This window comes from Vanacampus margaritifer, chromosome 6, assembly GCF_051991255.1.
Source record: "Vanacampus margaritifer isolate UIUO_Vmar chromosome 6, RoL_Vmar_1.0, whole genome shotgun sequence".
In the NCBI taxonomy this organism is placed as follows: domain Eukaryota; kingdom Metazoa; phylum Chordata; class Actinopteri; order Syngnathiformes; family Syngnathidae; genus Vanacampus; species Vanacampus margaritifer.
In genome coordinates this window covers 20,876,911-20,902,875 of record NC_135437.1, presented here as the reverse complement: position 1 = coordinate 20,902,875, position 25,965 = coordinate 20,876,911, and the positions used below count along the sequence as shown (strand labels likewise).

The 25,965-nt window shown below is 38.9% G+C and overlaps 1 protein-coding gene across 1 annotated transcript in view; it reads right to left on the bottom strand.

Moving 5' to 3' along the window:
* LOC144053696 (tetraspanin-18B-like) overlaps positions 1 to 25,965 on the bottom strand; it is a 37,500-nt gene continuing 11,535 nt past the window's right edge. The window contains exons 2-9 of the mRNA XM_077568416.1: positions 9,939 to 10,024; positions 5,909 to 6,007; positions 5,515 to 5,709; positions 3,150 to 3,224; positions 2,944 to 3,042; positions 2,383 to 2,556; positions 979 to 1,062; positions 1 to 734 (exon numbers count right to left, since the gene is read on the bottom strand). Of these exons, the coding sequence (XP_077424542.1) occupies positions 681 to 734; positions 979 to 1,062; positions 2,383 to 2,556; positions 2,944 to 3,042; positions 3,150 to 3,224; positions 5,515 to 5,709; positions 5,909 to 6,007; positions 9,939 to 9,941 (783 nt within the window). The 5' untranslated portion in view covers positions 9,942 to 10,024 and the 3' untranslated portion in view covers positions 1 to 680. The remainder of the gene's footprint in view (positions 735 to 978; positions 1,063 to 2,382; positions 2,557 to 2,943; positions 3,043 to 3,149; positions 3,225 to 5,514; positions 5,710 to 5,908; positions 6,008 to 9,938; positions 10,025 to 25,965) is intronic.

The window sequence follows — 25,965 nt, the reverse complement described above, 5'->3', positions numbered from 1 at the left end:
TATTATTATTCCTAATGCCATTTATTAAAGATCAAATGCATACACAAACATTTCAACGCCTAAAATCACATAACAGTAAAAGAGTAGCCATATAAACAGAAATTTAAATCACGATGACATTCAAGTCCGGGAGGGTCCTTGGCGAGTTTTACGTTCACATGCTCACAAAATTCACACATCCAAGTATGTACACACACTCACCTACAGAGCAGTATAATACAGCATAATAGAAAGGTGGTTGCGAAAAGGGGCATGTGGAAGGATTGTGTTACAATGTACAGTAATAAAGGGAACGGACGGGTAACAGCCAAAGTGTACATAAAACACATCTTTAACACTAAAGCAAGATTGACTTCATATAAATATTTTTCATCCAAAAGTCAGTGCAGTGCCTTCTGCTTTGGGTTCATGTGAATCTCATGTCCAGTCTAGTGTGTGCAAGACCTGGTCCACAAATGACACTTTCCACTGAACACACCAAATCTTTTTACATCAGCGTTGTCTCCGATATCCCACCTTCTCTGTTGTGCGCCAATACGTGCATTACTTTGTACCTCAAAAGTCCAGCTGTGAAGTACAACCATTTTAGCAAACAATTCAAAATAGAAAATGAGTTCAATGACAATTTCAAAACGTTGATTTTCTTCTTTTCCTCCCTATTTTTTTATGGTCCAAACAACCTACATAGACTGGAGTCCCCTGAAGAGGCACATAGCCACGGACATGGCAAGAAGCTGAAGAAAAGAACAGATTCACTTTAACATGGGCACGTGGATCATTTCATACACAATATAATGAAATGGCAGCTGGACTGTTAAACAAGTGAGCGTCATCAAATGTTTGTATACCACAACCACCACCAGGGGGCGAGCTTTCCACACAACAGACTGGTCACTAGACGTGTTATCATTTAAAAAAAAAAACTTTTCTACAAAATCACTATCACAGAGAAAAAGACAAACGAAAATATCTCCGTACCTCAAAGGTCAGCACCAAGATGAACAAGGCTCCCGCTAAATAGAGGTAAACTTCATAGGTTTTGAAGCCTGCTTTATAACAACCCTGTGGACACGCGACAGCACAACAAAGGATCAATAAGACACAAACTTGCAGAAGACAGATTGTTATCTTAAATGAAGAGCATCTATGGACAAAGGCACGGCAGTATGAGATGGAATCCACGGGCCCGCATTGATGACTTTTCACATTGTTTGTCAGCAACACATTAACATTGATGCCTAGACACAAAGATGTGAATTGATTATTTAATGGTTTATTCTAATAATTAATCAAATAATTGGATACAATTTATTTTGCAATTAAATTGCAAAATATTGTTCCCAATTAGTGTTGTTTATTTGGAATTGCTTAATGACCAGAGCTACTTTTTGGGTAACTCTGATTAACTCATTCACTGCCATTGACGACTATAGACGTCAAAAATTCATTTGAACTATTTTTATTAGTTTAACATTTTTTTCCACATTTGTTAACAAGTGTGAAAATCCCAATTTTTTTTTTACTGTACATTTAGAACAGATAAAATTTGTGATTAATCATGAGTTAACTAGTAAAGTCATGCGATAAATAAAAAGAAATCTAATTAATCACATGACTTCAATAATTAACTCACGATTAATCACAAATTGTTCTAAATGTACAATATTTTTTAAAAGGTTTTTATACTCTTATTAACAAAAGTGGAAAAAGTAGAAAACTAATAGAAATTGTTCAAATGATTTTTTTTACGTCTATAGCCGTCAATGGCAGTGAATGAGTTAATATGAAGTGTGATCCACTTTATGGGTCAATTTGACTAAATTTTAGAAAAAGTACAGTATCTGATGAAGTTGGGTCAAATTTACCCAAGTAGAGGATCTGATCCAACTTTATGTGTTGTTATATAAATAAATATAAAAAATATATATTATTTTTTTGTTGGTGCAAAACAACCAAGAAAGTTGGGTGAAATAGAGGATCTGACCAAACTTTATGGTGTCTTATTTACAAAATGACCCAATTTTTGACCCAAACCTGGGTCAATTTAACCCAAGTAAAGTATCTGACGCAACTTTCTCAGATGTTTTATACAAAATGACCTCTTTTTATTTGGTACAAAACCAACCCCGAAAGTTGAGTCAGATTGACCCAAATAGACTATCTGACCCAATTTTCTCGTTTGTTTCATACAAAATGATCCAATTTTTTACTCAAAGTTGGGTGAAATTGAGCCAAGTAGAGGATCAGTCAATTCTTTACCCATAATTGGGTTATTTTTGACCCAACTGTTTATAGAGTACAACATATTAGATTATGATGATTCAAATAAAAAAAAAGTCTGCAAAAGAACTGATCTGGCCAAGGGCAGGCATCAGAAAGTACCTGCACGTTGATATGATCTTGTGAGCCTTTAAGGCATTTCTCCCTGTCAGCATGCTCCAAATTCCCGATCTGGCTGCGCTGCAGGCAGCAGGCTGTTGGAACCGTGTGATTGTATTTCCTACGAAACAGACTGCCCTCGAAATCTTCTAAGCCATTTATGCCGCAGCACTCATGCTGAAATGAGACAAGAAGAGTACAACGCAAGCATTTCTTACTGTATTGGTCTGGGTTGTGATTAGTGTTGTTCCGATACCGGCGGAGGCCGATACTATTATTTCCCACGCTAATATAGGACTTTGGATGCAGCATGTTGTGTTTTACTTGTGCACAACATTCACTGATGTGTGACGTGTTCACTGCATGCCAAGCTAGGATATCCTATTGGCCCTTAAATGCTCTGAACCAATGGCAGAGCAGCTTTTTCATGTTGCAAAAAAACAACAACCCAGGTATCGGAACGGTATCGGCATCAACCGATACTGCAAAACTGGGCCAAAAAACGGTATCGGAACAACACTAGTTGTAATCTACGAAATGTATACGTGTGCGCTTTGGACTTACTTGAACCATCCATTTGTTCCATATTGTTGTGTACTTATCATCAGGGGCGTATCCCTGATACTTTTCTCGCATCTCGTTTTGTAAATCTTCAACAAAGAACTAAAGCAGGCAGAGAACATGTACAGGATCAACCAAAGACATACGGTTTCACCATTTTACAAAAAAAAAGAAAAGAAAAGATTTTGATGGATAGTACTGTAGCTTACTTTTTGACGCTGTGTGTAGGCCCACACACCAGCAGCCAGCTCTGCTATGAAGACAACGAAGATGAGCATGAAGAACTGCAACCAGACGAGAGAGCACAGCGGCCAAAGAATTACAATTGAACTTCAGTCACAAAAAAAATTCCTGTTCTGACCATATCTGCTTCGACATTTTTCCAGTGAATCTGTTTAACCCTGGAGAACCCACGGGGTCAAATTTGGCCCCTATAAATTCTGCTACTCAAATAACAAAGACCTTTTTTTTTTCTTTTTTTTTTACAAATTTTACTTCCAAAGTCCAGAGTGCCACTTCTGACCCCTGCATGGGGCCATCTAGTGGATGAATATTGCACTTACATGAGCCAGAGTGGTGGTGACAAGATGGCTGGCAACAAACATGCTGTTTTGTTGAGCTGGAAATCAATCCAAACAAAACCATCTTCTCAGCAAACCATCAGATGGTAAAATTTTATATATTTTTTTTTATCTATTTCATATCATGTTGCAGAATGCCTAGGAGTATGTTTTATATATATATTTTGATAAATTAGCAACTCTGAGCTAGTTCAAAAACAAGGGTCAAAATTGAAAAAACATATATTTTGGTGTTCAGTGAACTTATAGCAGTCATTTAATGTATAATTCATAATTTTCCAAAGAAGAAAAGGGTTCTTGGGTTCTCCAAGGTTAAAGGTTATGGTCATGTGACTTTCTGCCTGGGTGCTACGAAATTATGGTGACTTGATTTGAGGTGCAAATTGGCCGACAAATGAACACCAAATCAGAATTTTTGGATTCAAATCAGAACGGAACAGAATATTGAAGACAGTTTGCCAAATTCGACCCCAGACAGACAAACTCCCAGTTAGCATAGCGCTAGCAAGGGCGAAGCTGGTGCGACATAACGCAAATGGATGTACTGTATAAAATTCTACCACTGGCCAGGGTTTGGCGAGGGATCCTGGTGGTAAGCTATTTAAAAAGGAAAACTTGTCCATGGATTGAAGTGGATGCATCAATGTGCTGGCATAGACTCAGGTTCAATAGATATGTTTTCAAATAAGACGACATGATGTTTTGGGACACCGTATAGTGTAGAGTTGACCGTTTTGAAGCTGAGAGCTACTTTTTGGCTATTGTCTAGTAGTGCAAAAATGCTACCAGTTTAATAAACATGTCTTCTGAAATTTGCTCAAATTACTTCTAATCATACATTATTATTATTTTTTTTTTTTTATTATTATTATTGCCATGAAGAAAATCAGCAAACGTGACCACAAAAATGGTTTGACACAAAAATGTCTGCCTGATGGGCAGGGTGATTACCAAAGTAGTCCATGGAGTAATCGAGAGGGTAATCAATTCTAAAAAGATTTGGTAGTGAGTCAGTGACAGATTAATAATCATTCATGTGGAGGCATCGAGCATGTTCATAATTCTTTTTTTTTTTTGCTAGAAAAATCCCAATTCAGGTCCATGGGCTACTCCTGTGGTCTTTGGGCCCACGGGCCCAACGCTGGTGACCCCTGGTGTAGATAACTGTGCCAAATAAGTGCACTACATTTGCCATTTTGATCAAATTTTAATTTGTTGGACTATGACTTGGTTTCCTGGAAAAGAACAGTCTAACTCATTCACTGCCATTGACGGCTAAAGACGTCAATAATTCGTTTGAACTATTTCTATTAGTTTAACATTTTTTTCCACTTTTGTTAAGAGTATGAAAACCTAGAAAAAATAGTGTACATGTAGAACAGATATAACATTTGTGATTAATCGCAATCGTGAAAATTAGGGGTGTCAGGCGATTATAATTTTTAATCGTAGTTAATCGCATGACTTCACTAGTTAACTCACGATTAATCACAAATTTTCTATCTGTTCTAAATGAACAATAAAAAAAAAGGTTTCATACAAGTGGGAAAAAAAATGTTAAACTGATAGAAATAGTTCAAATGAATTTTTGACGTCTATAGCCGTCAATGGCAGTGAATGAGTTAATGAGTAACTGTACCCAGTTGGAATTTAGGGGCGGAGTCTGAGCCCTGCATACAAAGCGCTGTACATGGAGTAAATATCAGTCATGCAATAAAGGCAGGGAAAACAAAATAACACCAACATAAATGAATGAATAAATATCATGAAGTAAAAAATAAATACAAATAAATTAATTAAATAACACAACCGAAACTCATTAATAAATATAAGTAGGTCAGTGAACACGTCAATAAAATAAATAATAAATGAATAACACAAACTGCAGCAACATAAAGCAGACGCCACAAAACACGGAAACAAACATCTGGCTTTTGTTTGTAAGCAAGACCGAAAATGTGAAATGAGCACAACATCAATAGCGCGTACTCACGAAGAAGAGCAGACAGCGATTTTCACGGAGGGCTCCGCAGCAGCCCACGAAGCCCAGAAGGAAGAGCAAAGCGCCGATGCCCAGCACGGCGAAGACGGTTTTTGACAGCACCGGGTGTTGCATCAACATTTCACTCAACACCGCTGTGCCAAACAACACCAGCAATCCCACGCCGAGAAGGAAACATCCTGCCATCTGACAAAGAGATGTCGCATTAGAAACTCATTGACAATTTGGAGAACATCCATTATTTTCAATTCAAGTTCAATAAAATCAAGATTGTCCCAAAGTCATAAAAGGCAAACGTGACTACTGACTGCCGGTTAGCGGGTCTTCATTCACGAGCGACTTAACTTCACTGAAGACCACGTGAAGGGAGATGAGAAATACGTACCACCAGGAATGTGTTGAAGATCAACATCAGGTACTTGACGCACGATAGACAGTCACCAGTCATGACGGTTGTCCCCCGCGCTGAAGCCTCTCCATGTCCCTGTCAATCAAACAAACACGCCGCTTCAGCAAAACTGGGTTTCTGCAGGTATCGTCACGTATCATTTCATGCTTTTTTAATGTCGTTTTTTTAATGCAACTTCAAACTAATTTAATGCCCATGTCGTACTGCACGCACACACACACACACATATATATATATATATATATATATATATATATATACACAGATATATATAGATATTAGGGGTGATTGGCAATATATCACGATATTACAGCGTGCAATTCTCGAATCGATTCAATATGCGGCCGAATCGATTTTTTTGGGAAATATTCAACAAAACGTTTAGGATTCACACATTAAGCATGGAAGAACGTTATATTAATAGAACCTTTAAGCCCTAATATTTTATTTCGGTGCTGTTCAAACGTGAAAAATACTGCAACCTGTTTGTTAAATGCAGTGGCTCAGTAAGTGATTTTTAGATGAATAAATACATTTTCATGCAAATCTTACAGTGTGCATGTACAAGTTTAATGATTTTTATTTTCTAAATTTGAGTAAAAAATAAATAAATCGCAATAATCAATTTATAGATTCGTATCGGGATTAATCGGTATCGAATCGTGCCCTATGAATCGTGATACAAATTGAATCGCCAGGTACTACGCAATTCACACCCCTAATATATATATATATATTTATATATACTGTTTATATATTAGGGCTGTCAGTCGATTCCAATTATCTTAATTAATTGCAGGACTTCCAGAGTAATCGTGAAATGTTTTTTATTTAATCGTACATTTTTTTTATAGTCTTGCTCATAACAAAAGTAGACAAATATGGTTACCAAATACAAATATGGTTGCATCATTTAGTTTATTCACACTGGATATTACGGAAGTGATGCGAGTCGCTGTGCTGTGTACAGAAGATTGAGAGCAGCTTGAAGGCTTGCTACTTACTCCGAGGAAAATGGAAACTGATTTAGAGCTGTTGTTAAACAACGCCTCTAAATCAAAATGATATGCTCAGGTATTGATCACCTTTGCTGGCGTTTCTCAGCGCGCAACCAAAAGCCTCATCGCATGCGATGGCTTTTAATGAACTCCTGCTGAAAAGCATAATGAGGGCACATAGGGGCTAAAGTGAGCTTTGCATACATTACACACGCTCACACAAAAGGTGTCAAGAAAGGAGCTCCTTTTATCCTTCTTGCTTTCCACTGTCAGTCTCAAGCGTGTATGTGTGTGTGTTCTTGTTTTTGTTACATAGTGGGGCCAACATTTGGGGATTTTGACAGATTTGGCAAGGCCCACAGAATATTGTGTTCTATTGCTATAAAAACATGGAAGCCACTAAACGAAAGATTAGAGTCTCTTCTTGCATCAGGAAAAAAAAACATATTTCCGTTTCCGTTTTGCGGCGATTAGCATTAGAATATAGCGACGTTTCATCATTATTCACAAACCTGTTGAAAACACTGGCAAAAAGAGCTTGTTGCAACATGGCCCTGGTTGATCTCTTATACTCTGCTGCCACCTGCTGGCCGTTTTTTGTAATAACTACCATTGCTTTAAGCGACCTCTTCAGGTCAGAAGCTGCATCAAAGCCTTCTGTATGCTTAAGCATAAAAAAAAAACATTATAAATATGTTTTTTGTGAGTGAAGGACAAAGTATTAAAAAACGTATTTATACGTTTTGGGGGTTGAATGAGTTCAAGACAGAGTGTGTAGTCCATAGCACCATCTAGTGGTCAAAGAACAGCATTAGCCGTTGTGAAGCCCAGCAGGCGACGCCCAAAAACCGAGCGATCCGGAATTAGTCGTTGTTAGTCAGAGCAATAGGCTGGAGTGGCTATTGGGAGCGGCTAGTGGGAGGAGCTAGTAAAAAAAAAAAAAGCTAGTAAAAGCTTGCTAACAGTCGGTTTGTAAAATTAATGAATTACTAGTTCACCACTAGATGGCGCTAGGGCTCACTGAATATCCCTTTGATTGTGTGGACATCATGATTTGCGTGCCGAAGGATACAAACAACACGTGAGGACCCGGGTCAAAAACAAGATGCCGTTTTCCCCTGGAGCTCCTGCTCTCAATCAGCTGATTGTCCACCGAGCGGAGGCACGAAGCCCCAATCAGACAATCAACACACAAATGCTTGTGCTATATTGTTGCTTGTGTATTATACTGTACTCAGTTTGGGCATTTCCCACGCTCGCTCTCTGGCGAAGACGCGCCGCTGTCGGGGCTTTCCCGATAAATGAGTTACAACTCAATTGAAAGTGAATGCTGAATGTTGTGACGCGTCGTGGCAACAAAGGGAATATTTGTCTGCAATTTGGCTTCTGCTTACTCCTTTTTTTTTTGTTTTCTGTAAGTTCTGCATGGCCACCCACGATGCTGCTGTTATGCCACGTATTCCGTAAGAGTAAATTAGGATAGCACGTTCATTGATATAAATACGCAATTATACCAGAACGTCAACTCTGGACTTTTAAAGTCAAACTACATTTTTTCAGCGAAGCCTACTGGACGTAATTTTAGTTTTAACAATAATTTATTTTACTTTTTTAATTTGTTATATGTGACCTCACTAGTCTAAACATGACATTCAGATTAATATTACAGTTGTGGAATATGAGCAAAATCCAGCCGTTTTTATCCATCTCAGGGGGGGGCGGCCATTTTGCCACTTGCTGTCGACTGAAGATGACATCACAGTTGCTCAAGGGCTCAGGCAACGACCAATCAGAGCTCACCTGTTTTCTGAAGCTGAGCTGTGATTGGTTGTTACCTCAGACCTGAGCAACATTGATGTCATCTTCAGTCGATGGCAAGTGGCAAAATGGCCGCCCCCTGAGATGGATAAAAACGGCTGGATTTTGCGTCATAACTCATATTTCACTAACGCAATATTACAATATCATGTTTAGACTAGTGGGGCTGCATAAAACATATTATTGCTACTTTTTTTGGGGGTGGGGGGGCTTCCTCTTTCAGGAAAAGACCATGCCCTAAAATCTCAACTGGTGAGCAGGAGGCGGAAAAAAGACTCTGGGTTTGAATACAAAAGGACAATTAGGGAAGCCTGGATATGCTGAGGAGGGCAAACTTCACACTAGCATCCAAACGAGCTGGAAAGAAGCCATCTGCAGACGACACAATGAGACCGCCGCCCTGGCTTTTGGACTCTTAACACAATTTTGTGAATTCCGCCGGCTTTATTTTTAGGACATGTGAGAAACTCTCCAGCTCTCGGTTAAAGAGGCTGCTGGTCTCCACGGCAACCCGGATACGGCGTGAGAGTGGCCTTTGTCTGCAGTTGCAGCGTTTGGCATCTCCACTTAGCACGAGTTCCTGTTGGAAAACAAAGCAGGGCCGAGTCAAACGCGTTCCGGCCGCTTCGGCGGCCACTTGTTCGCTTCTAGGAAATCTTTAAAAACGCACTCAAGCTGAATCTGAAACTTTGTGTGTACAGCTGAAGTTTAAGAGAAGAAAAGGAAGACGAGCAATCAAAACAAAGCCTTAAAAGGAAAAAAAAGATTTAAACGTGTGCCGGTCTGTGCCTCAGATTAAACTACCAAACAACTTTTAATCCTCCTAATTATTATTTTTTTAATCCTAAAAAATATAAGCCTGTTTGGTGTGAATTTTGGGAGCATGTTGGTGTAAATTGTACATTGATCAAAACAGCGAGTTGATGGAAAATTACGCGGAATAACAACATTCGCATCATTTTCAGCATTGACGCAATAAAGCTCAGCAAAACGTTGCATTTGACTTTGAGTTGTGGCTGCTGTAAACCCACACTAACCTCCCTGATAGTGTAATGAAGGAAAGGTTTTTGATTCAGTACGACCTGACGCCGTGCCCAGCGGGTTCATTATCAGATTTAGACTTCACACTAGAAGTTTGCTTTGAATAAGCAAAATGTTACAAAACGCTTGGTGGACATCTCGCAGCGTACCATGTCTGTCTCTTGGTGCCTTGACTTTGTCGAGGTGAAGTTGCCGCCTTCTCTTCAGGGATCGCTGCCGCTCCCGTTCTCATGGACTGTTGGAAGCACAAAGAAAGAAGCAGAGGTCAGCACCAGATCAGATGAGACCAACCAAAAAGAGACTCAAGAGGGAAGGAAAGCCACACATACAGACGCTCCCCTACTTACGAACATTCGAGTTACGAACAACGGTACATACGAACATTTCTGCGCCTACAGTATGTCGAAAAATGTTCGGAAAGAAATGCTGTAAGTTAGATTTTGTATTGCGCGTAGTGCTTCTTTCCGCCGCTAATACCGACGATTGGCGCTGTGAGAGCTCATTGGAGGCTGAGCAACGTGGCGAGGAGGAGGAGGAAGAAACGCCGGTCCCCATGAAGCAGGAAATAACTTTTGAAGCCGATTCCAGCGACGACGAAGAATCTCTCATGATATAAAATCCTCCTCTTCCTCCTCCTCCATCATCTCCTTAAGCATCGAGTACATCTTCCAAAAGTAAGTTAAACGTCATTTTATTTATCTTATTACGTACATGTACATACTGTGTGTGTGTCTTTCGCTCTCTCTCTCTAACATACGTAGTACAGTACAGTACTGTACGTATTCTCTCCATTTTATTAAAAGTTTTTTTCAGTACAAACCAATGCAGGTTACTTGTACAAGCCTTAAACATACTTATATAAACCTTCAATATACTTATATAGGCTTTAAACATAAATTATAATACAAAATATAGCACTGAAGCAACTTACGAACAAATTCACCTTACGAACGATCGTCCGGAACGTAACTCGTTCGTAAGGTGGGGAGCGTCTGTATGTAGACGGTGTCATTTACAGCCAGAATGCGGGCTTGAGAAAACACAGAATCAAATTCTGTGACACTTCAAATAAGCCAGGATGCATTTATAATAGATGAAGGCTGTCACTCCCGGCAGAGGCTGCAATGCTGGTTTTTTTTCAGAAAGGCAAATTTACAATGGGACGTTTTAACAGCACGGATCCAGACCTGAGCAGGTGGAAGTTTCATATCGAACCTTAAGGTGGATAATTAGCGTTATTAGAGGACCCGGGACACGTAGCTTCTTGTGTGACCTTGATGAGCGTCTGAGCTCATGCATTATTCACCAGCAAGTCGTAGCAGTCGTACTTTCTTCACACAAACCGCTCACTTGAAATGTCAGCGTATACACCAAGCGTCCCTAATGAGCTTTCCCCGTTTCCAAACCCGGGCGCCACGAGTGTCTCCCAGAAGAAAATAACCATCTAGTGATGATACACACACACACAGACTTGGGATTCGCATTCCGCCAACATACCCTAACGCCGGAAGATTGACCAGGACGCTGGACCGAACCGATCTTGGCGGCAGAGCACGCAGGCCCCGATTACAGCTAGAAAGAAAGCAATTGAAGCTGGGAATGGAAATATATCGGAGGCGCGCTCATGGACCGACCACGCTCCCAAAGTGGCACGAGGACGCACAATAAGTCATTTGGAAAATATTCCCCACAATACAAGTGTAAATGAAACTAGAAATGCACTAGTTTTGCACAATACACTTTTATAGACATATAGGGCACATAACACACTTTGGGGGGGGGGGGGGGGCATCTTCGCCCTACAACTCCCCTCCAATTTTAAATGCACCACACAACTGTGTGTGTGTGTGTGTGCGTGTGGAGGGGGCGCCATCTGTTGGGGCATTATAGAGCAGTGCTGCGGTCCCCTGTCCGTGTCCCCGCCGCGCGCCCAAAAGAAAAAAAAAAAGAAGAAATGCACAATGGTACGAGACATTGATTTTTTTTTTTTTTTAATAATTGATTATTCTATCAATTAATCAAATAATTGAAGAAAATGGCGGCTTTGTCGCTCGCAGTACCCAACGCCTTAAAGTGAATGCTTAACAAGATATGGTTAAAGCCGTTACTATCTCCTTATTTGGAAAACCTGACCGAAAAGTATTGGCACAGACATCTTTGTAGTACGCTACGTGTATTTCTTGTACGTTTCTTGAGTTTTTTTCTAGCAAGTCTGCCACTTTATAAACTCGCAAATTCACGAGTTTTTTCTTGCAAATTTGCCACTTCTTTTCTCAAAATATTGCCCCCGCCCGAGAGATACCGATACCGATATCAGTTATTTGTAAGCAAGGACACCAATAACCGATTTTTGGAGCTAATATTCGTTTTCACTAGAAGGGAAGATATTGGCATCAAAATTTGAAAAATACAAACTCCAGCACTTAATTTTTTTGAATTTTTAAGCATATGTTTACTGAACAAATTTTCGGGTTCGTAAAAAAATATTGGGAGTAAAAAACAACAACCATATATTAGTCAATGGACAACTTTGTTTTAAAACAACAAAAATATCTCCCGGGGGCAGTAAGCATGTCTTCAAAAGTTAAATAAAAACTCAAGTAAATAGCTCGCTATTGTTTTCTACAGAAAATAAAGTTTCTAAAAATTTCTCTCTGAAGTATTGAAATATACTTATTTTAGTTTAACTTCAAACAAAAACAGAAGGTCAGAGGACAGCAGCATCTTTGAAAATTGAAATAATTAGTTCGCTTAAAAATGTAACGCTTTCTTAAATTGCTCTCTAAAAAATATATATTTATACGTGGCCCTGATACGTTGTCGTAGAATATCGATATCAATCTTTCTAAATCTGGGACAAAACCTCACTATGAATCCAATGACTGCCTTGGATGCTAACAGTAGCCACTGGAAACTACAACCAGAATAATTAAAATCTCAAACAGTGTCAATGGGCTTTGCTATCTTTTCAAAAGCGTTTACTTTTTTTTTTTTAAATAAAAATAAAAAAATGTTTTTTTTTTTAATTATTATTATTATTATATTTATTTATTTTCTGGAGGGTTTACTTTTTTAATACAGCTCTTGTATTGGATCTCGTTTGATTGCTAACCAATACAGCATGTAAATTCCTTCCCATTTTGTGATGGATTATGAGAAAAGCAGAAAGTAGGTAAATAATGAACATGAAGCGCATAATCCAGATGCAAGCGTGCGAGTGGCCAAATGGCGCCCCCGAAGCCCGTCGTAGCGCTTGGTCTCTCCCCTGCGCCCGTTTAGGGGGCTATTAGCTCGAGGAGAGCAACACTGGCGAGGCTCTGCATTATTTGTTGGTTCCCATGGAAACCTTTTTCACGGGAAAGTGGAGCACCAATCGCATGGCGGCGCTTCATTGAATCGGTTATGGGGGCGAGAAGAAAGATCAGCGCAGACGGCTGGAAAAGCACAACAATGGGACGAGCCCCCCGAGGAAGACGATAAAGGCCAAACCGCCTCGGTTTGTCCGGCAACGCAACGCGCGAAAAGGCTTCCTCTCCAAATGGCTTTTCTTTACAATGAATCCATCTCACCAAAGCACACGCGCTGTGAGGAATTTAATCATCAAGGCAGTCGCTAATTGATTTCACTCTGGTGTTATTTCAAGCTCTGACATGACTATTACATCACCAACATCTGCTTTATGTATGAAACAGCATCACGTTAGGCATCGGGATCTGTAGGGACGTGTATGGAGTCATATCATACACTTTGTGTCCTAATAAAAACTCATCTGACACGCAAAGTGCAAGTACAGGATATGACCAAAGCCACGTGACATTACATTCTGGGTTCACTCACTTTTTTCCACGTCCAATTTTGAGCACTTCTCGTGCGTATTAAAGATTATGTTTCAGGGCTGTGACTATTAAATATTTTTGCATTACATAATCAGATATTCGGATTAAAAACAAAATTTTGCTTGGTTAAAAAACAACTGTAAATTTGGTTAAAAAACAAACCCTGGTAGTTTTTTTTAAACCTAGTTTTTAGAGGGAAAACAAAACATTTTCAGGCAAAATGTAAACACTCAAGTATAAACAAAGGACTAGAAAAAGAGTCGGTCTGTAATTGTAGAAAGTTTTATACATACTGAGATCCGAGGTCTAGTATTCTGGATTTTAATTTTTTTAGAGCAGTCAATATTAACCGATTAATTGACAAGTAATTAATTATCAAATTATCGTCAACTATTTTAATAATTGTGTTTATATTAATATATAATATTTTGTAATACACAAATGCAAAATTAAAACTAATACAATTAGTCGATTAATCAATTAAAAAATGTATAGGTTAATCAATTCAAAATATATTCAATAGTGACATCAAAAAACATACAAACACCAATCCAACTCATACGAGCATTAGGGGTGGGAATCTTTGAATGTCTCACGATTCGATTCCGATTTTTGGGTCTGCGATTCGATTCAGAATCGATTAGGAACGATTTTTGAATCAAAATGATTTGATTGACAATGATTTTTGCTTCAATCGATAGATGTACAAGGAATTGTAATGATCTACTCTAGTCTGACTCGCTAATGCTAATTAGCTCGCTATTCGCGGCACTTTTATCACTCAAAAGAACGACTTCACGCTGAAAAAACAAACAAACTTTTATTTGAATAACTTGATCGTGACTTTTTCCTTCTACTCTCTAATGTGGCTACAACTTAACAGTGTATTAGACCGCGTGGAACCACACTGCCCCTCAGTGGCCAAACCGGGTACAACGTGAACAGCGCTCCAAATAAAGGCACACACAGACAAAGGCAAGACAGTATAAAATAATTTAAGTAAAATCGATTTTGGGACATTTAAAATCAATTCTGAATCGTACTAAATGAGAATTGATTTTTTGGCACACCCCTATGCCTTCTTGAACCTTACTTTGTGCACTGGGACGCAGCCATTCTTGGAACAGAAAAAGGGCCTTTTACAAGCTATTGCCACAAAGTTAGAAGCATACAATTGACTGAAATGTCATGATAAAATAAAGAATTTAGATTGGTCTCAGCCAGATAACGTGATTGACTAATCAATTTATGAGGAGGAGCATACCAAGACTTGGGTCCAAAAAGTGTATTTGCCAAACGTTCCCCCACAGAGGAAGTTGAAGAAGATGATGTGAATCACAGCCCGCATTGTATTTGTCACTGGCGGTCCCATCAAGTCAACAGTGTCGTCATTCAACACATCATCCTGTCACATCCACAGTCAACCTTGACAATCATGTCAGAGGTCAGAGAACAGCAAGTAGTTGCATCCGCGACTTTTCCTCTGCGGAAAGGAAGTGGACAAAATGTAGAGGATGCGAAAAGGAAGGTTATTTTCCCATGAATGCCTAACGCATGACCTCACCTCCGGTGTTGACAAGTCTTTCAAATAAAAGCAATCATTACTTGTGTAAGAAACCTCGGTTTAATGTCATTTTAAGTGATAGTACAAAGGAGGAGTGTCAACTCTTCCCGATGATCTCCAGCAACCTCCTCACACAGTTTCATATACATCATGCTCTCATTAGAGGAATAAAGAGAGCATATGTCAACAGCCATATATCTTCAGCACACTTACTTTAATGAGACCGATGATGATGATGCCGCCGAATCATTGCTCTTCCCCGGAGGGAGTCAACTACTAAAGAGAAACCACCAAGCTAACAATTATAGCTCACTTTCAAGTCTATGGAAACAGTAAATGTAGTTTATTAGTTCTGCCTATATTTGGAGGTTGCTGTGGTGGTTTCATTTACACAAGACACTAAAACTAAAACTAAACCAATAAAATCCGCATTCATCTTCAACAGCAGCTTTTGTTTCAGAATTCTGCTCAAACAACGGCATCAAATACACTGATGGGCAAACGAAAAAGTGCTGCATAGGCATAACAATAACAAGTAGGCGCCACCTTGTGGCGTGGTGCCATACTGCATATTGTTACAAACAATGGAGGAAAGTTAAGTTATCTCTATATTCCTTTCCAGTTTCCACATCTATTTTTTGAATACAGTACATTTTATTAAAGAGGGGATGGAGGGCAGTAAGAAAGTGGACTGCTGCAGCAAAGTGGAGACTGCGGAGTACAATACTGCAGCATTCGGAGCACAACAACAAGCTAGGCTAACTTTAGCAGTTAGTATGTTTACTGTTTCGCCAACCCCCTACAACTTTTAGCGAACTTGTCGAGCCCCCAAGTTTAGCCTCTTGTCTGACAGGAGCCTGAGGGGGGGAATGACAAACCCACACTTGCTGTGTTTCCATTACAGTTTTTCCGCAAAAACAAAAGCAATATTACGGAAGCATATTGTATTCACTCCACAAGTCCTGTTTTTCTGACAAATTTTGGGAGGGATCTTTATTTTTTTGAGTATATTTTTTTCAGTTTCATTGAACATTTTTTCCCTGTTTTTTTGAGTATTTTTTTCTGTTTAAAAAAAGATTTTCCTCTGTTTTTCAGAATATTTTTAGTAATTTCTCCCTATTTTACAAAATAATTATTTTTCTGTTTTTCTGAATATTTTTTTAAAGGGGTTTTCCCTCAGAGATTAGAGAACAAATCACAATACAGTAGACACATTCATTCCTTTATTGAGAACCAGTAAGTAAACATGACCATCTTATTGCACATGGAGGTAAACGGGAAAGTGTCCGCTTCCGCTATTAGCGAGTCTGCAACAAGTCACTTGGAGTTCAGAGGTTAAAAAAAATTACTCAGAAAAACAGAGCTGGTGTTCTGTTTTCCGGATTATTATTATTATTTTTTTTTTTCACCTCTGAACTCCAAGTGACTTGTTGTAATAACTTTCTGTTTTTTGAATATTCTTTTTTTTCAGTTTTTTGAATATTCCCCCCACCCTCCCGTTTTTCTAAGTATTTTTTCTGAATAATTGACAGAAGAAAAAAAATCAGTAAAACAGAAACAAATATTCACAAAAACAGATTTTTTTTTTTAAATACTAAAAAAAACAAAGCTTCCCCCAAAAATTTGTCAGAAAAACAGGATTTTTTTTTTTTTCAAAGTGAATGCAATACTGATATTGCGATATTGTACTATTTCGATAAAGTACAATTTCAACTTGCCGGTGTTTCCATTGAAGAGCGTTTCGCTTCTGAGGGCGGGGGTCACATGACGCAAAAAGTGTTTCCATTACACTTTTGTGAAATACTTCTATTTCGACCACCTCGTCAAGTCATTAGAGGAAAGACCTGTCGAATTGGGGAGAATGGGGTTAAGGCTAAAGGAGGGGGGTCGTACGAGCAAGAGGGGAAAAAAAAAGGTTGTGAATACTGCAAGCACGGGGGGGGGCCCGTGGGACACAATTAAGAGCAAGGCTTTTTAGTGAGGGTTACAAAAACACTGCAAGGATACCAGCAGTGCAGCCTGCGCAAACCAAGGTAGGATTTCCTTCTTGCATACCCAGAGGGGGGATGGGGGTGTAAACTCCCAACAGTTTGTTCACGGACTTCCCCCGCTCGCAGGCCTGCCAGCTGGCGTTGCAGCCACACAACAACTATTTCCATCAGCATTACATGTCAAAGCCGCGGAAGGCTCAAGACTCCGGCAACGCTCATCCAGGTTCGCCGCGTAATGACGTTAGCAGACGATCTTCCCTGGGGATGTTTTTTCCACTGCCAGTGTAGAGAAAATAACACGGCAGTTGAAATGAGCATACTCGTAGTAATTGTTTCTTTCTCTAGTCTTATCACGTAGCCAAAATATATATAGTAGCACACCCAACACTAACAATATCGCACAAAACATATCCTTAACTCATTCACTGCCATTGACGCCTATAAACAGCAAAAATGTAGTTTAACGTTTTTTCCCACTTTTGTTAACAAGAGTATGAAAACTTAAGACATTTTTTTAATAATCTTTTTTCTTCTTTTTTAAAGATTATTAAAAATTGGGGGCGTCAGACGATTACAATTTTAAATTGTAATTAATCACATGACTTCAATAGTTAACTCACGATTAATCACAAATTTGATATTTGTTCTAAATGTACTATCATTTTTTTCCTAGGTTTTCATACTCTTGTTAACAAAAGTGGAGAAAAAAGTTTTAAACTAATATGAATAGCTCAAATACATTTTTGACGTCTATAGCCGTCAATGGCAGTGAATGAGTTAAATTATATACCGACACGTCAATCAAAACTAAGCATTTTTGGAGCTCGGGAGCAATCATAATGTCTTGTACATACTGTATTGTAAAACGTGCTGCTCTTATATTGTCGTCCAACTTAACATTTTATTAAAAAAAAAAGTTAGCCACTAATGCCAATAAGTCAAATTAAGAGAATATTTTCGGTAACCATTCCTCTGCAACTTGCTAGTGGCTCGTGTATTCTTTTCAAATTATTTTTCAAAGCGTATAATGGCAACTGTAGTTGCTCAAGTTTTTTTTCCCTATTTAAAAAAATAATAATTAACAGTACGGTGTGTCCCTAACTTGCCCACACCTTGACCCTTCTGCTAGCCTAGAATGCTAACCCTTTAATCATCTTAATGCCGAAGAATTGGAAGCAGATGCAACTTATTGTGATCATTAAGGTCACTAAAGAGGGAATTTGGACTTCTCCACAAAAATGCATTTCCTTCTGTGACATAAACACATAAGCATAAACAAGCACAACCTTGTTTTGATTTTTTTTAATGTACAGTACACATATTTAAATGTAAATCTTATGCATTATATTATTATTATTATTACCTCATTTGCTCCCCAAAACGTATAAATATGTTCTATTTTAAATGTTGTCCCAAAGACGTATTTATATGTTTTAAAAGTTTTTTTTTATTTGTATTTATGCTAGAGCATACAGAAGGCTTTGATGCAGCCTCTCAACTGCAGAGAACGGTTGAGGAAATGGTAGTCATTACAAAAACGGCCAGCAGGGTGGAAGCAGAGCAAAAGAGATCAACCAGGGCCATGTTGAAAAAAAGCTCATTTACCCACAGCTCTAAACAGATTTGTGAATAATGATGAAACTTATATATATATTACTATAGTATATTCTAATGCTAACACTATTATTTGTCCGACCTTTATTGTCTTATAAAATATTTTTCTACATTTGTTACGAATTGGAATGTTGAGTAATGAATGCTCCATATACTGTGCGCCACAGGAATCTGCAATACTGGCCAATAACAGCTGAATTCAAGCCAGCTATTCATACATTACACATCAGCAATTCCTGGTCAAAAGACTGCAGATTTCAATACGTGCAGTGCATTATATCTTTATCTGATCATAAACACAACAGTACAAGCAAGATGAATCGCTTGTATGCAGAGGCATGTTGTTTTGTGCATTGTGCAAAGGGGGTGGGCAGTTTGGGGGGGGGTTGGGGTACACAGGAGCTGAGAGCAGGTGTCCCACTGGGTTACGAGAGCCAGAAGCTTCACATCTGGATCATTTCCTCAACCCTGAGGGGGTTACAGACTGCCACCTCCTCATAAAGCAAAACAAACCAGAACACTTATGTCAGCTTGTTTGTGGTGTTGATGGTGTTAGCAGCTAACAAAGTGTGACAAACTCACGACATCAAACACAGCATTGCAAATAAGTCGAAAGCATTGTCAAATATATAATCGAAACATATTTCAGATACTCAAAAAGAGAATGATTTAGGTTTCCAATGATATATCGCCATATTGGGATGTGTACCAAAAACGGTACTTTTTGTAGTATGGACCGGTTTGGGTCGATATTACCGAGCACCGATTCACGTAAAATCAAACGGTGCCGTACTTCTGTTAAGGAGCACGCCTTTTTAAAGTTGTTTATTTTTCCTCTCTGACTCATTTTTTTATTTACATTTTTATTTGTCAGGTTTTACATATTAAAAAGTAATTGCTATATTGATTTTTAAAAATATTTTATTGTTAAATAAACTAATGATTTCTTACCACCCAAATAAATAACCAAATAAAATGTAAAAAGAAAAAACAAAGGAAAAAGAAAAACAGAGAGAGAGAGAGAGTACAAAAGTACCAAAGATTGGTACCATTGAGTACCGTTATCGATTCCCAGGTACTGAAAATTGGTAGCTTTCCAACCACGGAGTCACCATCATCTTCATCATCGATGATGATCATCGTCATCAACAATGTGCTTTTTTAGTGATGCTTTTGGTCTTTGAAAAAAACGGCTCGGGCGTGAGCTCCTCGCAACCGGTCGCCATTTTTCCTTTGTTTTCCATTCTGATCTCCTGCTCGACGCTCTAGCTCCGCCTCTACTGACGCCCACCCGATCTTGTCAAAAGAGAGTCATCGTTGCCCGCTAGGGGACAAAAATAGTCCTTAGGCACAACAGACCTAATTGAAACTTTCACCACAGATGCGGAAGGGTTTCCTCTACCCGTTTTTAAAAAAATAATAATAATAATTGGATGAAGTCTTTTGACGTCATTGGCAGCCCTCCGTAGGTTTTTACTTGACGTCTTTAAACGTCAGTGGCAGTGAAAGAGTTAAAAAAAAAATATTATTATTATTTTTTTATATGTGGGTTAATTGTCTAAGAACGGGTTCATAGTCAAAACCCTGAGTAATTAGCTGCTCACTCCAAAAATAACCTCCATTCCAATGCCTTTCTCCAAACAAAGTGCACCCTAAGAGCCAAAAAAATACTCTCTGACGAGATACCAGGAAGTCCCGGGAGAAAGCCAGATGGAAAGAAATGTTTTCCATTGTACAAACTTGCGAAAACGCAGTGCATCAGGCGGGCAGGGAGACGTCAGAAGAAATTATGCTTGACGCGACATAAAAAGCACTCAAAGAAATTAGATCTCATCTGCTGATCTTTAGAGTGTATTAGTCAGATGTAAACAGCAACTGTGAGAACCTCGACTGCCCCTTGACTTGAAATCAATACATCAAACGCCACCAAATCAAAACAGGGAGATATTTAGAGTGGGAGTTTGGTCTTGGGAATCGGAGGGGGGCGGGGTTTAAGTTTAACCGGCCTCACTAAGACACTCTCTCGAGATCCCCTCCCCCGCCTCTGGGCCCGAGCTGTGGGAAAGGGACTTCATGCAATTACATCACATTGATTTATGTGAGAGTCGGCGGAAAAAAGATAGGCCAGCGGATCGGAAAAAGGAGCTGCTTGGAAGCCATCCAGGATCGCGTCCCCCAAGAAACACAAGTCAATAGAAGTCGACGCCGCAAAACATGACGGATCGGTGACAATCGTGTCACGCTTGGATGCGGTTAGAGAAAGCCCGCTAGTCAGGCAAAACGTCAACAAAAATGACACCAGCCGAAAATCATTGAACACAATAACATGTTGCGAATAGTAATATCGCATCCTCTTGGGGAGCTGATGACAAGTGTGAGTAGATGGAGTATTAATTGGAGCTAGCGATGAAATTGTGAGCAAGGACCTCGGCCGCGGCGGTTGTAAATAAACGGGCACGGCAGCAGGATCGACCACAGACGGGTTATTTACGATGCTCCTGTGCTTATTTAAGCATTCGCAGGTGTCTCGTGTGACATACAAAAAAATTTTTTTTTAAATAAAAATAAAATTAAAAAATTTCAAAAAAGGAGAGCAATGATGATGACATGTCAAATCGGTAAAATTACTGAATGAACAATACTGAGCTCTCCAGAAAAGAAAAAAAAAAGGTGTCTCGTGTGCCAAAAAAAAAAGCAAACGTTACTTCTATTATGTGGGAAACACAAATCCGAATGCAGCGGCCTTGCAAAGTTCAAATGTGAGGTAAGAAAACTGCCACAAATGTACAGTAGCATATGTTGATTATCCCAGCATGAGAATTAGGTTATAATCAGCAAACAAGAGGAGGAGATGGAGAATAATAGATCCCAATAAAATCTGCGGAGGATCTGAAGGAGATACCATGTCATGGTTTTGATTTTTAACTTTCGCAACTCTCCATCTGTCGGCAATCTGTCAAAAGTTCTTGGAGGAACAACAGACCTGAGCTTGACGCCAAAGGCAACAGAACAAATATGTACACATGCAGAGAGCCAGCGAATCGTCTGAAGAGGTTTTCTGAAAGCTTGCACTATGGACTGCAAGGGGGGGGGGGACGCTCTAGATGTGGCCAACATAACGAAAGCTAGCTTGGAAAAAAAAAATGCTTGGAAGGAGGACATCTGTTACTTGTTTAAAAAAAAAAAGGCTGTTCAATTCCAAAGTGCCTGCAGAGATAAGCAAATGTGCTTTTGCTAATGGATCACAACATTGTCTCATTGTTACTTTTGTGCTTTGGTTTAGTCAGGCGAGACTCAAAAGGGATCACGCAAGCTACAAGGATAGCATTAGATTGGCTAGTTTTTAACAGTTATGTATTCTTCTTCTAAGGCATTGCAATTGGTACAGTTCCTAGTACTGTACCTGGTCACCAAAGCGTACTGTGCTAATATCATGTGATAAAAATGCATTATTTAACTCATTAACTGCCATTGACGGCTATAGACGTCAAAAATTCATTTGAACTATTTCTAATAGTTTCACTTTTGTTAACAAGAGTATGAAAACCTAGATTTTTTTTTTTTTGTAAAATATATATTTTTTAATTAGGGGTGTCAGACGATTAAATTTTTTAAATTGTAATTAATCGCATGACTTCAATAGTTAACTCACGATTAATCACAAATTAATCTCTGTTCTAAATGTACACTATATTTTTTTCTAGGTTTTCATACTCTTGACGTCAAAAATTCATTTGAACTATTTCTATTAGTTTAACTTTTTTTCTCCACTTTTTTTTTAATGAAAACCTAGAAGAAAATTAGTGTACATTTAGAACAGATATCCAATTTGTGATTAATCGTGAGTTAACTATTGAAGTCATGCGATTAATTACAATTACATATTTTAATTGCCTGACGCCTCTAATTTTTAATAATTTAATCGCTTGACGCCCCCAATTTTTAATAATCTTTTCAAAAAAAAAAAAAAAAGATTTAAAAAAAAAAAGTCTAGGTTTTCATACTCTGATGTGATTTTTTTTTTAAACTAATAGATATAGTTCAAATGAATTTTTGATGTTTATAGCCATCAATGGCAGTGAATGAGTTAATGTGCTATTAACATTTGAGCTATTGCCTTGATTTAATAGTTTGGGCCAACTAATGTATAGATCATCAATGAGCAATTTCAATGATGTCAAGCTGACAATGACGGGGTCTGTCCACCTATCTAGCTACCTTATGATGTTGATCCAGACACAACCACATTGGAAATAAAAATGGAAATTCTGAAAATATCGGACCATGTCGTCTAAATCAAGCCGAGGGTAACTGCCTCCGTCTCAGTGTTATCATGAAAGGCGAGCTTATCCCATTTTTGCATTCATCTCTTGGAGTGATGCCTGAGCAGTTCAAAGGTGCTGAAAATGAACCAGGATGACTTTGCAGCAGCCTCCTCGTCCTCAACTGGGACAAATGACAAATGATTGAAAGACATCCAAGATCACCTGAGAGCATCTATCCTTCCCTTTTTTTTCTTTTTTCTTACCGAGAGAGCTCAGTATTGAAAAAAAAAAAAAGCATCCATCCTTCCGAAAAAAATATCACACCAGCGGGACACCTCCGGTTCGTCCACTATCTAACATCACACACACACTCCAATACATCAAGCTGACGTTATGAGCGTCAAAGGGTTAAACATTGGCTCGCTTTCCGCTGCGGCACTTTCTCATTTGCCTAAGCTTTAAAGACAAGAAGGTGCAGAGTGGCAAGGATGGGAGGAAAAAAGCTTGTTCCTGTGTTCACTATGATAAATACGAAAAACATATCGCCGTAACTAACTAACATTTTATTGTTACTTCCTTCCAGGAAAATCAAGCCTTTTCACAATTTCTTGTGGAAATGACCCAGTGCCTTTATCAAATGCTGCACATTTCCTCCACAGCAGCGATGTGACACACACACACACATACTTGTACTTATATAATTGTGAGGACCTAAAAAAAGAGGTCTTGAGTTGTGAGGACCGGCCAAAATGTCCTCAATCTGTTGGTTAAAGACGTATTTTGGTCTACACTATGTAGTATGAACAAGTACACACACACACAAACACACACACACACATTCTTGTACTTTTATAATTGTGAAGACATCCATAGACATAATGCATTTCCTAGCCTACCCTAACCTCAACCATAACCCAATTCAAACCTAAACTCTAAAACTAAGTCTTGACCCTCAAGAAGAGGTCTTAAGTTGTGACGACCGGCCAAAATGTCCTCACTTCGCAAAAATGTCCTCAATCTGTAGGTTAAAGACATATTTAGGTCCACACGATGTAATATGAACAACTACGTACACACACACAAGCACACACACTTGTACTTAAATAATTGTGAGGACATCCATAGACATAATGCATTTCCTAGCCCCTTCACCTAATCAAAAATGATTGCCTACCCGAGGACCGGCCAAAATGTCCTCACATCACAAAAATGTCCTCAATCTGTTGGTTAAAGACGTATTTTGGTCTACACTATGTAGTATGAACAAGTACACACACACACACACACACACACACACACACACACACACTTGTACTTTTATAATTGTGAAGACATCCATAGACATAATGCATTTCCTAGCCTACCCTAACCTCAACCATAACCCAATTCAAAACTAAACTCTAAAACTAAGTCTTGACCCTCAAGAAGAGGTCTTAAGTTGTGACGACCGGCCAAAATGTCCTCACTTCGCAAAAATGTCCTCAATCTGTAGGTTAAAGACATATTTAGGTCCACACGATGTAATATGAACAACTACGTACACACACACAAGCACACACACTTGTACTTAAATAATTGTGAGGACATCCATAGACATAATGCATTTCCTAGCCCCTTCACCTAATCAAAAATGATTGCCTACCCGAGGACCGGCCAAAATGTCCTCACATCACAAAAATGTCCTCAATCTGTTGGTTAAAGACGTATTTTGGTCTACACTATGTAGTATGAACAAGTACACACACACACACACACACACACACACACACACGCGCACACACACACACACACATACTTGTACTTTTATAATTGTGAAGACATCCATAGACATAATGCATTTCCTAGCCTACCCTAACCTCAACCATAACCCAATTCAAACCTAAACTCTAAAACCAAGTCTTGACCCTCAAGAAGAGGTCTTAAGTTGTGACGACCGGCCAAAATGTCCTCACTTCGCAAAAATGTCCTCAATCTGTAGGTTAAAGACATATTTAGGTCCACACGATGTAATATGAACAACTACGTACACACACACATACACACACACAAGCACACACACTTGTACTTAAATAATTGTGAGGACATCCATAGACATAATGCATTTCCTAGCCCCTTCACCTAACGCCAACGATCAAAAATGATTGCCTACCCGAGGACCGGCCAAAATGTCCTCACGTCACAAAAATGTCCTCAATCTGTTGGTTAAAGACATTTTTTGGTCCACACAATGTAGTATGAACAAGTACACGCACACACAATGACCGACTGCTTGCCCAAAGGACAGAGCTCGTTTTAGTGCAGTGACCCATGAATGCCGTCTTGACTGGCGAGCTTTTAAAGCAGCACTGCGTTGAAATTTTCATAAAGAAATATGAAAAAATGATGAGGCAGCAGGGGGTGGGGGGGGGGGGCTTGGGCTTTGCAAGCTAATTGTACAACTAAATGTCTACAGGCTGTACGTTTGGCCTGCTGGTAACAGTCTGCAAAGGTGCACTGCGTGAGACGTAACAGCGGCTTTCGAGAACCATCAAAAAAAAAAAAAAAGTGTGCTAAATCATTAAAGGATAGCAGGCCGCTTCAAATATATAGAATAAGAAGAAACAGTTCAGCTGCAGCTTCACTTTGAAATATTAAAGGCACATTCGGTCTAATGGTGTGGTTGTGCCTGCGCAGTAAAATGAGTGAAAAAAAAAAAAGAATCTGTTACAGCCACTGTTTAAAGAGTCCATAATTGAGCTGCTTTGCTTGTTTATGCAAAGAGCGTAAAGCCACGACAGAAGTAGAACAGTCTTGGCCACAAGCAGCTGTATGGATGGACCTTTGATTTATTTTTGAAAATAGAATGGTTAACTGTAGCGGAGCAATTTTAAGTTGGTATCACAGTGTTTATCACTAGTTGGCAGACA